At 46.3% G+C, this 17,756-nt stretch overlaps 1 protein-coding gene across 4 annotated transcripts in view; it reads left to right on the top strand.

Moving 5' to 3' along the window:
• The first annotated feature begins 820 nt into the window (after positions 1-820).
• LOC141162636 (uncharacterized) overlaps positions 821-17,756 on the top strand; it is a 38,174-nt gene continuing 21,238 nt past the window's right edge. The window contains exons 1-2 of one of the 4 annotated variants that reach the window (XM_073648928.1): positions 821-1,091; positions 16,998-17,060. In XM_073648928.1, the coding sequence (XP_073505029.1) occupies positions 1,057-1,091; positions 16,998-17,060 (98 nt within the window). In that variant the 5' untranslated portion in view covers positions 821-1,056. Of the gene's footprint in view, positions 1,092-2,045; positions 2,379-16,994; positions 17,061-17,756 lie in introns of those variants that run through there. The other 3 variants (XM_073648927.1, XM_073648926.1, XM_073648925.1) reach the window with 3 other exon arrangements.

The raw sequence follows: 17,756 nt of genomic DNA, 5'->3' as shown, positions 1-17,756 counted from the left end.
ACAGAAAAATCTTTAAGTGAGAAGGTGTGTCCAAACTTTTGGTCTGTACTGTATGTCTTTTAACCATAGCAATGTTAGCTATGATTAAGAAACCCTGTTTGGTTCGAAACGCGTAAGGTCTGCCTTACATGTGGCGCTTTTTTAATGGAACTAATAGAATGGACGTTTTAACTTTACATTGCTTGGGATGGATACGGAGAAGGCGCTGGAGTTTTTTTTTTTTCTCATCTACTTCCTACTGCTTTTCATCCCTGGATTTGCTACCAAGGATTTCCGTGCACCAGTGGACCCTTATGGCATTTGCATGGTAGGCTGAAATTTTCCCCTTTTTTTCCTTATATTCCTATACACATGGTCGCACGACTTTCCTGGACCCTCCAATGAATCAGCTGAATATATGGACCCCAGAGGACCGATGGATCGCTGTTTTGCCATGCAGACCCCCGGAGAAGCTGGATGATCTCTGGTAGTGGTGGTCCCCCAGCTTTCCCAGAGACAGATATGAGATAGAATTTGTAAGGACGCGACACAAGAGACCGAGGAAGTCACCAGCAGTGACGTAACCTGAACCTCGGGGGCCCAAATAGAAATCTCCATCAGGAGCCCAACTGTCACAGGACTTTAATGTTATTTGTCTTTTCATGTGGTCCATAAGGACTATTTGGGCTCCAGGTCCCGGGTGCGACTGCAACCTCTGCACCCACTACGTTATGTCCCTGCTGTGGGCTCTTTAGTGCTTCTCTGTCAGTGCAGTATTGTGAGTGGGTGTCATGCTCCTGTACTCTGCTTTTACTTTGGTCCTTCCCCTTTAAGGCGATGCAGCACAGCTTTCCCTGCGCCTCCCAGCACTGGAGGAAAATGAAAGTGAAAGAAACGTTGTCTTCTAATGAAACCACAAAGGCGAGAAATCACAAAATCTGCTCTCATTGGAGGTTGAGAAGGTCGCTGCGCCCCCCAAAGTGTAGAGCGAGATCTTGAAGAGTTAAGGGGGTCACAGAAATCACAAGCGAGAAAAAGTAAAGAAAGTGACGGCAACAAGAGAAGGAAAACATCAGGATGTCAAATAAAGCCGCAGGATCCAAAAAGAGCAGGTACGACATAATGACGGACACAACGGAGACGGCGGACTAGAGCGACTGACGAGAGCATCTGACAAGATTGACTGACGACAGCGACTGATGAGAGCGACTGATGAGAGCATCTGACGAGAGTGACTGACGACAGCGACTGACGACAGCATCTGATGAGAGCGACTGACGACAGCATCTGATGAGAGCGACTGACAGCGACTGATGACAGCGACTGATGAGAGCGATGGACGAGAGCGAAGGACGAGAGCATCTGACGAGAGCGACCAACGAGAGCGACTGAAGAGAGTGACTGACTAGAGCACCACCACGCATATAAAGAGAAAGTCTGGAATAACGTTCTGTCCGGAGAGAAAACATGCAGCAATGAATTAAAGAGTTTGCACAGGATGAGAAGAACTTCTATCTTCCAGAAAGAGCGCCCCCACTGGTTCACAGGTTGTGTCTGGCAATGGCGTAACTTGAAGCTCATGAGCCCCAACAGGGCAAGTCTTTAATAACATTTGTCTTTCTATATAGGGCCCCTGTGGCTTCAATGAATGGGTACGACTGCACCTATTATAATTACACCCCTGGTGTTGGCTATTATCAGTTCTCTTATAGTGTAATACCACACACAACCGGTGGTCAGGGGGGGGCGTTGTTTCTTGAAGCATTTAATCATGGTTCTATAATCCTGGACAACCCCTTTAAAGGGTACAATCAACATCAAAGATGCAGTGCCGGACCTGTCATATGACGGACACTGATATACACAGATAACGGCACTTATAAGACACGACGGCTCGATAGAACGTGAGCAAGACCAGTCCAAGAAATACTGGGAGACGGAGAGTTAATCCTGATACACAGTAACACGGATACATTGTCACATAGTAACACAGATACATCGTCACATAGTAACACACATACATTGTCACATAGTAACATGGATACATTGTCACATAGTAACATATCCGCTCCTCTATGATCAGTGCAGGGCAGGAAGGTGGCGGAGTCTCCAGTGGGGGGACGGGTTCAGCTTCTTCTTTTTCCCTTCTCGCTGCTGCCACATTTTGTTCCTGCACTTTTGTTTATTCTCCCCCTTCTTCCGGGAGCCATATCATCGCCATATGAGGGCTCGCTGTAGTTTGGAATGACGCCATCCATTTTATCATGTGCTGCACTGAAAACGGGGAGAATAAATCCAAATGGTGGAAAAGAAAGCACAATTCCGACATTGTTTTTTTGGGGGGGTTTGTTTTCACAATGTTCATTGTGCGGTAATGACCTGGTGCCACGATTCTCCAGGTCAGTGCGATATAAATACATATATTAATGTTAATTGAATTCGGAGCTCTGTGGTTTGTGCCGCCATTGTCCGAGCCCCTGAGTTTTGTATAGTACAGCTGCTCGAGGCTGGATGTTTGCATTGATATATTATTTTGGAGCACATACAAGGTTTTGATTGAGCTTTATTGCATTATTTGGAGAAGCGGGTTAATTCTGCCATTACAATACATATAGTTTTTACTTTACAGCATTTACAGGGCAGGTTACATAATGTTATATCTTGAAAGATACAACTTTTGGGGGTGAAGCAATAGCAGACCTGTAATGGGAGATAAATCAACCTTTTTATGTTTTTTTTTCTTACTTTTTCTTTGGTTTACCTTAGGGACTGGAACCTGTGATCATTTGATGGCTTGTGCTGCATACAGCCATGTTTTTATATTTATGGACAAACCCTTTAAGTGGCTACACAGCAGTGACCTGAGCTAGCTCTGGTGGCTGCTGTCAGGGGCATGTGCTGGCTGTATCCATGTATGCAACACACGGTGTACAAAGGATGTGGGGAAGGGGTTTAACAGATGAACTGAATAAGGAGACTTGCTAGATTTTGCCCCATTGATGGAAGAAAAGTACGAAAATTAGCTGTTACGTGCCACCTACAAGGGACAGCAGCCCTAGAAGTCAGTGTCTGACCCCCTAACCCCAAGTCAGTATCCGACCCCCTAACCCCAAGTCAGTGTCTGACCCCCTAACACCAAGTCAGTGTCCGACCCCCTAACCCCAAGTCAGTGTCTAACCCCCTAACCCCAAGTCAGTGTCCGATCCTTCAGGCTCATTTCCTCTCATCCTGCCATCCTGCATTTTCATCAGTTGCCACAATCATGCCGGCTGGACCTGATAATCTGGTTTACCAAAACGTCTTAGCAGAGAAAAAGAAGAAATGATGAGTGCACTGTCACAAAATGAGAAGGGGTTGTCCGGCGGACGGCACAGCACACAAATACAACAGGATTATAGAGGAGGAACCTCTAGCGGTAGGGAACGAGGGAAGGGACACCCCTTGACACCAACCTGTGTCTGTCCCTAAGCTCCCCTATCATCCCTAGTCGGGTCCCCCCCACCCGTGCGCGATCACTTGCCTAAACCATCGCTGGCCCTGGACTTAACCTGGCTAGTGTGCAGGCCAGTAGTCTCACCACTATACAACATGAGGACGGTAATAATGGGAAGATAACAACATAAAATACACTTATCTCTCCAAAAAGAAACTTCACCGCTGCAATAGCACCGAACACCACAGCTTCTCCAGAGACTGGCTCCTTCAAAGAGGTCAGCATAGAATGAACTATAACGGGTGGTCAGCTGATGGATGATGTGGCTATTTAAAGGGAGGTGGGAGTGACACCAACCAACATCAGTTGACTAGTGTTGAGAGATACCTTCCGATATCGGGAAATATTGGATCGGATTGGATCAGAACGATACCCAAAAAATATCGGATATCGTCGATTCCGATACCTGAAACCAATGCAAGTCAATGGGACACAAATATCGGAATGAAAATAAACCCTTTCTTTCCTTGTAGGTTAATTATTCTACATGAAGGAAAACAACTAAGAATAATGTAGAATGTATTACATGAAAAGCCGGCAATTCAGCAGCGGCATACACCGGTACCCGACAATTTAGAACAGAAAGAATAGAGCATCACACATAGATTAGATAGATAGAAACATGTCAGTCACATATATAAGAAGTACAGTGATAGTGTTGGTTACTGTACTTGTCATTTAGTGTTAAAGGATTTATTAAAAAAAATAATAGTGTTTTAATGCACCGTCTCTTTAAAAAAGCCGGCCGGCAATTCAGCATCTGAAACCGAAAATTTATAACATAAAGAATAGAGCATCACACATAGATTAGATACATAGAAACATGTCAGTCACATATATAAGAAGTACAGTGACAGTGTTGGTTACTGTACTTGTCATTTAGTGTTAAAGGATTTATTAAAAAAAATAATAGTGTTTTCATGCACCGTCTCTTTAAAAAAGCCGGCCGGCAATTCAGCATCTGTACCCGACAATTTAGAATAGAAAGAATAGAGAATCACACATAGATTAGATAGATAGAAACATGTCAGTCACATATATATGAAGTACAGTGACAGTGTTGATTACTGTACTTGTCACTTAGTGTTAAAATAAAGGATTTATTATTAAAAAAAAAATGGCGTGGGGTTCCCCGTAATTTTAGTCTCTAGCGGAGGTTAAGCAGACGGCTGGGGCAGATGTTTGAAGCCTGGGAAGGGGGTAATGCCCACGGAGCTTCCCAGGCTACTAATATCAGCCCCCAGCTGAATACCTAGCCTTTACAAGCTATTAAAATGGGGCCCCCCAAAAAAATGATGTGGGGTCCCCCCTATTTTAATAGCTAGCAAAGGCTAGGCAGACAGCTGGGGGCTGATACTAATAGCCCAGGAAGGGTGCCATGAATATTGGCCCCCTCCCAGGTGAGAAACACCAGCCGTCAGCCGCCCCAGAAATGACGCATCCATAGGATGTGCCAATTCTGGCACTTAGCCTCGCTCTTCCCACTGCCCTGTAGCGGTGGCAGTAGGGTAATAGGGTTGGGGTTGATGTCAGCTTATAATGCCAGCTGACATCAAGCCCAGGTTAGTAATGGAGAGGCGTCTATAAGACACCTCCATTACTAACCCCATAGTCAAAGTTAAAAGAAAACACAAACACCCAGAATAAAGTCCTTTAATTGAAATAAAGACACAATTCTTTATTGTTCTAAATTAAACCATACTTACCATCACGCCCATTCCAGCTGAAGCCAACGATCTCCTGCAATAAAAGTAAAATAATAAAGCAACCTCATCCTTACCTTTCCATGGTTCCCACGACAGCTCCAGCTCTGCTACATTCACATGACAAGCTGTATCGCAGCCGAAAGCTGCCAACCAGCTTGCCATTCAGCAGACACTGAGAAGCGCAGGCATGCTTGTGCTCCTCAGTGTCTCGCTGTGACGGCATAAAGAATGAACTCAGCTCACCTCATGCACGTCACTGACAGCGTGAGAAAATTCTCCTGCGCTCAGCGCTTGAGCAGGAGAATTCTCCCGCGCTGGGATGGCATTGAGATGATAGGCTGGATCACAGCTGAGCGCTGCCATCCAGCATGTCATCCTTCATAGACACTGCAGAGCGCAGGCAATTCTCCCACGCTGTCAGTGACGTGCATGAAGTGAGCTGAGTTCATTGTCGGCTCATCTGGATGCCGTCACAGCCAGACACTGAGGAGCACAAGCATGCCTGCGCTTCTCAGTGTCTGTGGCATGGCAAGCTGGATGGCAGCTTTCGGCTGCGATCCAGCCTGTCATGTCAATGTAGCAGAGCTGGAGCCGTCGTGGGAACCATGGAAAGGTAAGGATGAGGTTGGTTTATTATTTTACTTTTATTGCAGGAGATCGTTGGCTTCAGCTGGAATGGGCGTGATGGTAAGTATGGTTTAATTTAGAACAATAAAGAATTGCGTGTTTAATTCAATTAAAGGACTTTATTCTGGGTGTTTGTGGGGTTTTTTTAACTTTGACTATGGGGTTAGTAATGGGGGTGTCTTATAGACGCCTCTCCATTACTAACCTGGGCTTGATGTCAGCTGGCATTATAAGCTGACATCAACCCCAGCCCTATTACTCCACTGCCACCGCTGCAGGGCAGTGGGAAGAGCGAGGCTAAGTGCCAGAATTGGCACATCCTATGGATGCGCCATTTCTGGGGCGGCTGACGGCTGGTGTTTCTAGCCTGGGAGGGGGCCAATATTCATGGCACCCTTCCTGGGCTATTAATATCAGCCCCCAGCTGTCGGCCTAGCCTTTGCTAGCTATTAAAATAGGGGGGACCCCACGTCATTTTTTGGGGGGTCCCCCATTTTAATAGCTGGTAAAGGCTAGGTATTCAGCTGGGGGCTGATATTAGTAGCCTGGGAAGCTCTGTGGGTATTACTCCCTTCCCAGGCTACAAACATCTGCCCCAGCCGTCTGCTTAACCTCCGCTAGAGACTAAAATTACGGGGAACCCCACGCCAATTTTTTTTTAATAAATCCTTTATTTTAACACTAAATGATAAGTACAGTAACCAACACTGTCACTGTATTTATTATATATGTGACTGACATGTTTCTATCTATCTAATCTATGTGTGATGTTCTATTCTGTCTGTTATAAATTGTCGAGTACCGATGCTGAATTGCCGGCCGGCTTTTTTAAAGAGACGGTGCATGAAAACACTATTATTTTTTTTAATAAATCCTTTAACACTAAATGACAAGTACAGTAAGCTGAGCGCTGCCATCCAGCTTGTCATCCTTCAGAGACACGGCAGAGCACAGGCATTATGGGAACTTCTGATTCCGGTATTCCATATTCTAAAAGTATCGGAACTCAGTATCGGAACTCCGATACCGCGAATATCGGTCAATACCCGATATTTCAATATCGGAATGCTCAACACTACATTTGACGCTAACAAGAGGCTGCCAGTAAGATACTAACATTAACCCTTGTTGAACCAAAAGGAAAAACTACATTTAAATTACAGCATAATCATAGCTGCCACAAATCTACAAATTATTCGTGACACGCACATAAAGATCCAAAGTAGCCGCTGCTCTCACTTTCTTCTGTTTCTCGGAGAGGGGACGGAGATGCTGAGAGTGAGCTCAGTAACTCTGCCTGGATTCCTCTATAACTCCCTGTGAAAAAAAGGCACCAGTGGGGCCCCGCAGAATCCCACTGTCGCCGCTTCTTTTAGTGGATCCATACCCCGCCATCCACCTGATGTCACACTACACCAGATGGAGCACGTGATACGGATCTACCCTTTGCTCCAATGTGCTGTTCCGCAACCCCTCAAGAACGCGTAAGGTCAGATCGGCACAGTTCTACATCGTCACCTCCTGTTCACATGGGTACAGAGAGGCTCCAAGGAGTGTGACAAGGTGGTCCACTCAGATGCTGATGTGGCCCCACACTCTCCCACACTCCAGACAGGCTGAGAGGCTCTTTCAGTACTCCAGTGAAGCAGAGCCTTGTTGGCCTGGATAGAGCTGTCACCAGTTTCTATTTCATATAACAGACTTATATCAGGCTACAAACCAGCCGAGTAGCTCGTTCGTCGGACCGAACAACAGACGTAGGGGTTCGTGGATCGAGATACAAGAACAGCCCAAGATTAAATTATATATTTAATTCCCACAAGGGCTCACTAAACAATGTACTATATACATAAGGTTATACATATACAGTGGTCAGAGTTACAAATACAAAACCATGGTACATCAAGCATAACAGATCTTAAAGTCAGTTACCAGTAGATGGAAAACATTGCTCTGGGGATGGGAGGTCACATGGGGAAGGTTGTGGGCCCTGCTTGGTTGCTGGACTTCTACCACACTTCTTGATGTCATGAGCTTCCTCAGGAAAAGACAATAGGCTTTTGGCTACAGAGACCTTCAAACTCTCTGGGAACTCCCACTCCCGCCCCCCGGCTCAACCACAAGTCTCCACCCCTGTTCCTTTCTAGCTAAGAGACTCCAAGAACTAAAGTGGCCCATACCTCCTTACTGGAAGGTCCCAGGGAAACAGTTCTGGTGTCAACTGACCCGGCCGGGCCCCTGCTACGTGTGGAAACCAAACACACTGGTTTTAGGAGGTTCCAAAAGGCTGGGACATGTATCTCCTCATCTCTACATGCTAGATTGGGCTAGGATGCAGTCTGGCATTTGCTATCTCCTCCTGAGCTAGAAAATCCATTTTGAGAAGAACTGGGACATATAGTTCTCCCACAACTCGGTATTGAAATATTAACAAAAGCGCACATTATTGAACAAAGGAAAGAATCACGGCAGGGAGCTTGCCTGTCAGCTCAGCTCAGAGCTACAGAGGGACACTCACACTGAAGCCCCCCTCCCTTCTCTCTTACAGCTTTGAGTCGGGTTACACTGTGCCTGGAAACCTGACAACCAGGGCACATATGATTATTCAAGAATATTCTTCACACTCCTGGTATGTGAATATGGGGTAGTTTTCGGCTGTTCCCCTCTCCTGCCCAGAAATACCCACAAAAGCTCCTGGAGATGCCACTTGCATGTATATTGGCAGAGGTCCATTTGGAGGGACAATTGCACAAAAAAATGGGATGGGATTTCCTACATCTCACTGTAGGGCTGCACAGGAGCCTAGAAAATTAAGTAAAAAGTTTCCTCTCTGCCATTCTAATGCCCCAACAGGGAATTTACTAATAACCGCTTCACCTCCTACACCATCATGAAATGTCATAGTGACCCTTTACGAGCCCTAGACCAGCAGGGGCAGCAGGGGCTTTACTAATTACATTCACTACCCTTTACCATCAGGGACTTTACTCATATCCCCTGTCAGGGATTCCAACACACAGCAACGACATTGGGGAGATCACGCGATATCTCACTGTGCCATCATACTGTCAGTATTTCGTCCGGAATCACGAGCACGCAATCCAGACTAATCGCTGTGTTGATATCGGCAAGCGACCAGTGAGAGTATGGTGTCACACCTCTGGGTTCCAAAGCCTGGAATCCGTGTTTACACCCCTGTATGGTCACTGTCAGCTTCACGATAGCCCAATTATTATTATTCTCTGCCACTGCTGGCCAAGTTTGAAATATAATACATGCCTGGCCGGACGCCTAAGTTTTGTTAGCGGGTATGGCTTCTGGGAAGGGAACGATTACAGAACAAAAAATAAGAACTATTACATTTTATATTTAATCCAAAAGGGAGGCAGTGTTTAGGAAAAATATATACAAGGATGTTACAAAAGAGACATTAAAATACATAAGCAGTTACATGAAATAAACAGGATAAAAGAAGACAACTTACTCTATAAAGATCGCTGCGACGATTTAATATAGGTGGAGGAGGGGCTCCCCAGGATTATGCTGTTATTGAACATAACCCGTTGCTTATAATCCTTATATTCCCCTGGCAATGAGTTCTCCTATCTTCTATATGGGTTCTCTTATACCTACGGGGAGATCTGGCCACACGCCCCCTGTGGTGACATCATGTGGACCGGTCTCCAGCCTGTACATTATTATTAAATACACTAACTTCTGCAATAACTCATTGCTCGTTGATCGCAGAAGCTTGCAAACGACGCCATTTTTTCCCTTATGATTTTATCTTCAGTTAGAGACCATACATCGCATAGCTGCAGTCTGATATTCTGGGGGTTTTTTGTGCTACAGCTCTCTGATTTGGTTTGCAACAATGAAAAACTATGTATGCATTCCTCGGCTGTTTCTGTCACTAGAAATATGGGTCCCATTATTGTCAGATGCATGGAACTTACAATATTTCATATTTCGTTTCATAATCGGATTGTCTGGAGATTTCTTTGTTAAGCTCAGGAAAGCAACTTTCCCAGTTACAAGCAAATTCGTGCAATCTTGCCAGTAATTACCCCCCTGCATGTGCCAGGGACAAGAGCTTGCTTCCTAATGAAGTTATAACACTCCTTGGCTGGCATTTGTTTGTGTAAGCTATTTCTCAGGCGTGTGTTAATTGGGGTTTTTGTGCTGAGCAGAAGGGGACTAAGGGAGGGGGGTGAATATCTATGTCAGGCAAATATGGAAGAACATTTTCCTGACACTAATATTTCCCTGACATCTCCCCAGCTTTGATGTAGCATAAGGGGTGATTTACAGATCACCCCTTTAAGCCCATCTCCTGGCCCACCCTTCCTGCTGATCTGAAAAGCCACAGGCCCACTTGTCCACCAACCTGAGGGTCCAGCTTTCCGATCACCCTGACCAGTTGGGGATACGTTTTCCCCACACCTCTGACAGGCTATGGGTACCTTCCTCCCATACTCCTGGCAGACAGGAGGACACACCTTCCTCTTACCTTGTCTGGTTGCGGGGCTTACCCTTCCACCCCTCATGGCTACCTGGAGGACCGGGCTAGCTATAGGGCAGCTATGACCTGCCATGTCACAGTCCATTGTGGAACTGGTCGTTAGCACGGGACCACTTTCCTTACGATTCCCGTGCTTCTCCCCATCCTTTCTCATCACCTCTGGAGCCGTGCTAGTCATGGGGCAGCTACCATTGACCATGCCACTATCTGGCATGACACTGGTCATCTGCACGGGACGACCTGCTTCCTGGTGTCCGTGCCTGCTCCCCTTACCCATAGCACTTATACTGGCTTGCTTTAAGGGATCCTCAGCAGCATCACCCCACGGGGTGAGGTGGCTGAGTTCCCCTTTACAACAACGCACACTTTTATTATTCTTAACATTAACAGTATTGACAGTTGCATTACATGACATATCAGATCTGGGACGGTTGTCGTGAATGTATTGGGCAACCAACTGTCCCAGATCAGTTCCCAATAGAACATTAGTGGGGAGATTCTCCGACACCCACACTTCCCTTAACCTCTTCTCCGCACCCCAGTCCAGGAAAACTCGGGCCATTGGTATGGGATGGCGAACACCCCCAAACCCGGTGACAGTCAGGGTCTTCCCAGGAATGAGTTCCTCTGGCAACATAAACTCAGGGCGGATCAGGGTGCGTTCTGCGCCAGTATCCTTAAGACCGACAGTGATAGCGTTGCCCACAGTAACAGGCTGTAAGCCAATTGCCCCACCCACAAAAAGAATGGCTGTAGTAGGCCCTGGGGCCTTAGATGTGGTGTTCATCTTCTGCCTCTCTGGGCAGACAAGACTAATGTGACCTGTTTGGTCACAGGTATAGCACTTACAGGAGTCAAATGCAGTCCAGGTTCTGGGAGATTGGGCAGAACCCACTGAGGGCCGGCTGACTGGAACACTGGGGATAGTTGTAGACTTACCCCCTTTCCAGCTGGTGGCGGCTGACTTCCGCACCTCTGGTGTGCGGTTGGCCTCATAGATATCTGTAATCTGGGCTGCTTTGGTGGCTTCCTTTGGCTCCCGGTACAGCACAAACTGTCGCACTTCCACTGGGCAAAGACAAAGAAACTGGTCCTTCACCATAAGATCCTTCAGGTCCTCGAAGGTGGTGACGGGCAGTCCTCAGATCCACTGCTCAAAGTAGCTTCTGAGCCCATCTACCACGTCACTGTAGGTGTCATGTGGTCCACATTGGAAGGCTCTGAACTTTTTCCGGTAAACCTCCGGAGTCAGCTGGTACTTTCTTATCAGGGCCTGCTTGACAACCTTATAGTCTCCATTTTGCTCTCGAGGGAAGGAAGCAAACACCTCCAGAGCTTTTCCTCTGAGCCCTAGAGTTAAGTACCTTGCCCACTGGTCCATGGGCAGCTGATACTGCCTGCAGGCCTTTTCAAAGCCTCACAGGAATGTGTCCAAGACCCCATCCTTGTCCATCGCAGGGAAATGCTCAGGAGGGGGTTTAAAGCAGTTGGCACTGTTGGACTCACGGGTCTGCATGGAGGAAGACTCCTTCTGAATCCGGGCTAGCTCCAGCTGGTGTTGTCGGTCAGCTTGCCGCTCAGCTCTCTCAGGCTCTCTCGTTCCTGGAATTTCAGGATGAGCTGCAGTCGTCCATCATGATCGTCTATGGCGAGCTGCTCCAGGGCCATCTGCAGGTGGGGGTGCAAACTACCCTGGCTGCAAGTCTTGCTGGCAATCACAGGTGGGACCCCTGCAGCAGCGCCGTCTGGGCCTTGGCTAGCTGCCCCATCATCAGGGCTCTGCTGTCGGACAGGCTCTGCAGCACCTTGCAACAGTTCAGCAATCATTTGGGCCTTGGTTTTGCCCGTTGGGTCAATCTGTCTCAGCTCACAGAGGGCAGTGACAGTGGCCTTTGACTGCTGGTGATACCAGTTCTCTCCACATGTAGCCATTATTGCCAAATAAAAAATAGGATAGAAAAACAAAAGAAGGGGAGGGGGTGCAACTGCTACACGTATAGTAATGTCCCAGATAAAAAATATTAAAACACTGAGTCTGATTTCTTAAAACTCTGCACAGAATTCTCGCAAGAACCGTGCAAATTTTCAGTGACAGGAATGATTGCTCAATCCAGCCACTGATGTTTTGTAATATCCCACCGCTGCCACCAATTTATCAGGGATCCCAACACACAGTAACGACATCGGGGAGATCACGCGATATCTCACCATGCCATCACGCTATGTTGATACTGCCAAGCAACCAGTGAGAGTATGGCGTCATACTTCCGAGTTCCAAAGCCTGGAATCAGTGTTTACGCCCCTGTATGGTGACTGTCAGTTTCACGATAGCCCAATTATTATTGCTCTCTGCCACCACCGGCCGAGTTTGAAATAAAATACAGGCCTGGTCGGACGCCTGCGTTTTGGTAGCGGGTATGGCTTCGGGGAAGGGAACGATTACAGAACAAAAAAAAAAGAAATATTAAATTGTATATTTAATCCAAAAGGAAGGCAGTGTTTAGGAAAAATATATACAAGGATGTTACAAAGGAGACATTAAAATACCTAAACAGTTACATAAAATAAACAGGATGAAAGAAGACAACTTACTCTATAAAGATCACTGCGACGATTCAATATAGGTGATGGAGGGGCTCGCCATTTTGATTATGCGGTTATCGAAATGGACCCGTTGCTTATAATCCTTATACCCCCCTGGCAATGAATACTCCTGTCTTCTCCATGGGTTCTCTTATACCTAAGGGGAGGTCTGGCCACACGCCCCTTGTGGTGACATCGCTCACTTGATCGAAGGAGCTTGCAAACAACGCCATTTTTTCCCTTATGATTTTATCTTTAGTTAGATACAACACATCGCAAAGCTGCAGTCTGCTATTCTGGGGTTTTTGTGCTACAGCTCTCTGATTTGGTTTGCAACAATGAAAAACTACGTATGCATTCCTCGGCTGTTTCTGTCACTAGAAATATGGATCGCATTATTGTCAGATGCATGGAACTTACAATATTTCATATTTCATTTCATAGTCGGATTGTCTGGAGATTTCTTTGTTAAGTTTGGGAAAGTAACTTTCCCAGTTACAAGCAAGTTAGTGTAATCCTGCCAGTAATTACCACCCTGCGTGTGCCAGGGACAAGAGCTTGCTTCCTAATGAAGTTATAACGCTCCTTGGCTGGCATTTGTTTGTGTAAGCTATTTCTCAGGCGTGTGTTAATTGGCGCTTTTGTGCTGAGCAGAAGGGGAATAAGGGAGGGGGGTGAACATCTATTTCAGGCAAATATGGCAGAACATTTTCCTGACATTAATATTTCCCTGACATCCCCTCATCTGTCCTAGACCACCAGGGACTTTAGTTATATCTCCATGACTACTTCAGACCACCAGGAACTTTACTGATAAACCCTTCAATGCAATTGAACAGGGATATTTCTAACAACATATTCACCTTAAACCCCCTTAGAGGCTTTTGCGAAAACTCCTTCATTTCCCTAGACCACAGGAGACTTCAGTAATTACCTCTTCACTGCTCAAGACCACCAGGGACTTTACGAATAACCTCTTCACTGCTGACGACCACTAGGCACTTTACTAATAACCTATTCACTGCTCAAGACCACCAGGGACTGTACTAATAATCTGTTCACTGACCATCATGGTTATTACTAATAATTCCTAAATACTTGTGGGAGAAAAAAAAAGTTCAAGCTGCTTTATTGGCACATGTTCAGATCCATATCTAGACGTAGGTTAATGATTGATGTATTTTTATTAGTCAGGTAAATAACATTTTTTCAATACCTGATATACGATTAAGATGAGCGGGATTTCTCCCTTCCTCACTTACACAGATAGTAATGATCTCTTCACTGCTGGAGACCACCAGGGACAAGAAAAATCTGCCCCTCCTATAAACCGCACCGGACGGCTTCATATGCCTCTCCCCAGACTAGTGTAGAGCGCCTCCTGCTTTCCGGGTCACTAGGGTCAGACGGCTTGGGTAACAATAATGAAACTTCCGCTGCCCCTGCGGATCTGGTGCTGATGAGCCTCTGACCCTTCTCGTCTTGGTTACAGTGACGTTAAAGGGAATCTGTCACCCCCCTGGGAGATATCAGTCCTCTACTATGGGCATACAGGTTATAGAAAATTTATACATACCTGTATGGCCCATGGTAGAGGTTTGATTACAGAGGAAAGTAGTTTTATCTTTTTGGTTTTCAACAGGTTTGGCGTCCGGGGGCCGCCAAGCAATGCCCACCTATCTAATTATTATTCCCCTAAATCTGCGTCTATCAGCCTAGTTACCATTTTTCCTCCCTCTGCCGCACTTCACAGGGCTTTCTTTCCTCACCTCCCGGCGCATGCGCAAAGCGCGGCTCTTATAGAGAGCGCTTTGTTTCCTCCCGGCCGGGTTTGTATGAGCAGAGTGCCTCAGTGCTCTATTGCGCAGGCGCCGGGGAGTCACTGTGACTTCCGCTCCAGTGACTCCAGATACATAACAAGAAGGTTTTCTGCGGCACTGTGCTCATACAAACCCGGCCGGGAGGAAACAAAGCGTGGTCTATAAGAGCCGCACTTTGCGCGTGCGCCGGGAGGTGAGGAAGGAAAGCGCACGTTACAGAGCCCTGTGACAAGCGGGGGAGGAACGGAAAGTGGTAACTAGGCTGATAGGCGGCGATTTAGGGGAATAAGAATCAGATAGGCGGGCATTGCCTGGCGTCCCCCGGTCGCCAAACCTGTTGAAAACCAAAAAGATAAAACTACTTTTCTCTGCAATCAGACCTGTACCATGGTCCTCCTCTCTCTGCTCAACTGTACCATGAGCCATACAGGTATGTATAGATTTACTTTTCTATAACCTGTATGGCCATAGTAGCAGTCTGGTAACTCCCAGGGGGTTACAGATCCCTTCAACACTATAAATGTTACTGTATACTGTATGTTACTGTATAACTCAGAAACATCACAAACATTATCAGATCACAGAGGTTCGTAAGAAAATAGTAGGAACAATGGGAAAAGGCATCAAACCATAGGGGAGGGCATGAAACAATGGGGAGGAGCATGGGACAATGGGGAGAGGCATGGCATTTTAGAGGAGTGGAAGAAACATTGGGGAAACAACATTTAACAATAAAAGAGGGACAAAAAACAATGGGAGATTCCCATAAACAATAGGGAGGGGCATTAAGCTATAGAGGAGAAGCATGAAATTATAGAGGATGGACATGAAACATTGGGGGAAAAAATGGTGATGGGGCATAAAATACTGGTTGAAGTGCACGAAACAATGGGGGAGGCACATGACAATATAGAGAAGGGTCATAAAACAATGGGGGAAGGGCATGACACTATAGAGAAGGGTCATTAAACAATGGGGAGGGGCATGACACTATAGAGAAGGGTCATGAAACAATGGTAGAGGGGCATGACACTATAGAGAAGGGTCATGAAACAATGGCGGAGGGGCATGACACTATAGAGAAGGGTCATGAAACAATGGGGGAGGGGCATGACACTATAGAGAAGGGTCATGAAACAATGGGGGAGGGGCATGACACTATAGAGAAGGGTCATGAAACAATGGGGGAGGGGCATGACACTATAGAGAAGGGTCATGAAATAAAGGGGGAGGGCATAACACTATAGAGAAGGGTCATGAAACAATGGGGAGGGCATGACACTATAGAGAAGGGTCATGAAACAATGGCGGAGGGGCATGACACTATAGAGAAGGGTCATGAAACAATGGTAGAGGGGCATGACACTATAGAGAAGGGTCATGAAACAATGGCGGAGGGGCATGACACTATAGAGAAGGGTCATGAAACAATGGGGGAGGGGCATGACACTATAGAGAAGGGTCATGAAACAATGGGGGAGGGGCATGACACTATAGAGAAGGGTCATGAAATAAAGGGGGAGGGCATAACACTATAGAGAAGGGTCATGAAACAATGGGGAGGGCATGACACTATAGAGAAGGGTCATGAAACAATGAGGGAGGGACATGACACTATAGAGAAGGGGCATGAAACAATGGTGGAGGGGCATGACACTATAGAGAAGGGTCATGAAACAATGGGGGAGGGGCATGACATTATAGAGAAGGGTCATGAAACAATGGGGGAGGGACATGACACTATAGAGAAGGGTCATGAAACAATGGGGAGGGCATGACACTATAGAGAAGGGTCATGAAACAATGAGGGAGGGACATGACACTATAGAGAAGGGGCATGAAACAATGGTGGAGGGGCATGACACTATAGAGAAGGGTCATGAAACAATGGGGGAGGGGCATGACACTATAGAGAAGAGTCATGAAACAATGGGGAGAGGTATAAAACAATGAGTGAGGGGAAGTAAATTTTGTAGGAGAAGCATTAAATAATTGGGAAGGGACATGGACCAATGTTCAAGGAGTATTAAACTATGAGGGAGAATGCATAAAATATATTGTCCTGCTTCAGCTTTATATTGGTGAAACCCTGAGCTGTGAAATTAATGAAAACTGTGAAAATCGGAGTGAGGCTAAAAATGAGAGTGGAGATCATAATGATGGTGATGATGATGGTGGATATGAAAGTGATGGTGAGGATGATGATGGTACTGATGAAGGACACTAATGGTGATAGTCATGATTATTTGTTTTGGTGTTTTCAGCAGGAAGAAGAACAACACTTCGTCTGACAAGGAAGATTCTGGCTGCTTAAATTTCATTAGAAAACAGTAAGACAATTATTGAGATGAGGGCAGGGTCAAACTGGGGTGTCTGGGGCCCAAAGGGGGAACTGATCCTCGGGACCCACCTACAGCCATATACAAATATCAGTTATCTGCTATCCCTGTTGTAGTGGAGCGTCGACTTTAACTCACAGGGACTCCTGCACATCTACTGTGTGACATTATAACTGGGATGTACAATTAAGGTAAATTGCATTAAAGAGGTTCTTTGGTTAAAACAAGTTATCACCGATCCATAGGCTCCACAGGATCGGTGATCATTTATTGATCGTTTGGGTCCGAACATTGGAAAACGCACCTATCGGAAGAATGGGGAAGTTTTATCCCTGACAGGACTTGTCCCCATTTTATAATGCAGCGGCAGGTGGGACGTCTGACGGCGGCTCCATTCATTCTCTTTGGGGCTTCCAGAAAAAAAACAAGAACAGCCACTGAGGGAATGAATGGATCAGTGGTCAAGTCGCACATGAGCTCCAGTCTAATGGGGATAAAAACTCCACATTCTACCAATTGGTGCAGGTCACAGCAGTCAGACCCCCACTAATCAATAGCTTATCACTCATCCTGTGGAGAGGTGATTACTAGTGATGAGCGAGCATGTTCGCCACTGCTCGGTACTCGCCTGAGCATCACTGTGCTCGACAAGCTCGCCGAGTATTTCCAGGGTTGCTCGGCGGGAGC

The sequence above is a fragment of the Phyllobates terribilis genome, unplaced genomic scaffold, assembly GCF_046119375.1.
Source record: "Phyllobates terribilis strain yellow unplaced genomic scaffold, ASM4611937v1 Scaffold_9__5_contigs__length_417890890, whole genome shotgun sequence".
Lineage (NCBI taxonomy): Eukaryota > Metazoa > Chordata > Amphibia > Anura > Dendrobatidae > Phyllobates > Phyllobates terribilis.
Note: the sequence above shows the minus strand (reverse complement) of the source record. Positions and strands in the feature narration are given on the sequence as shown.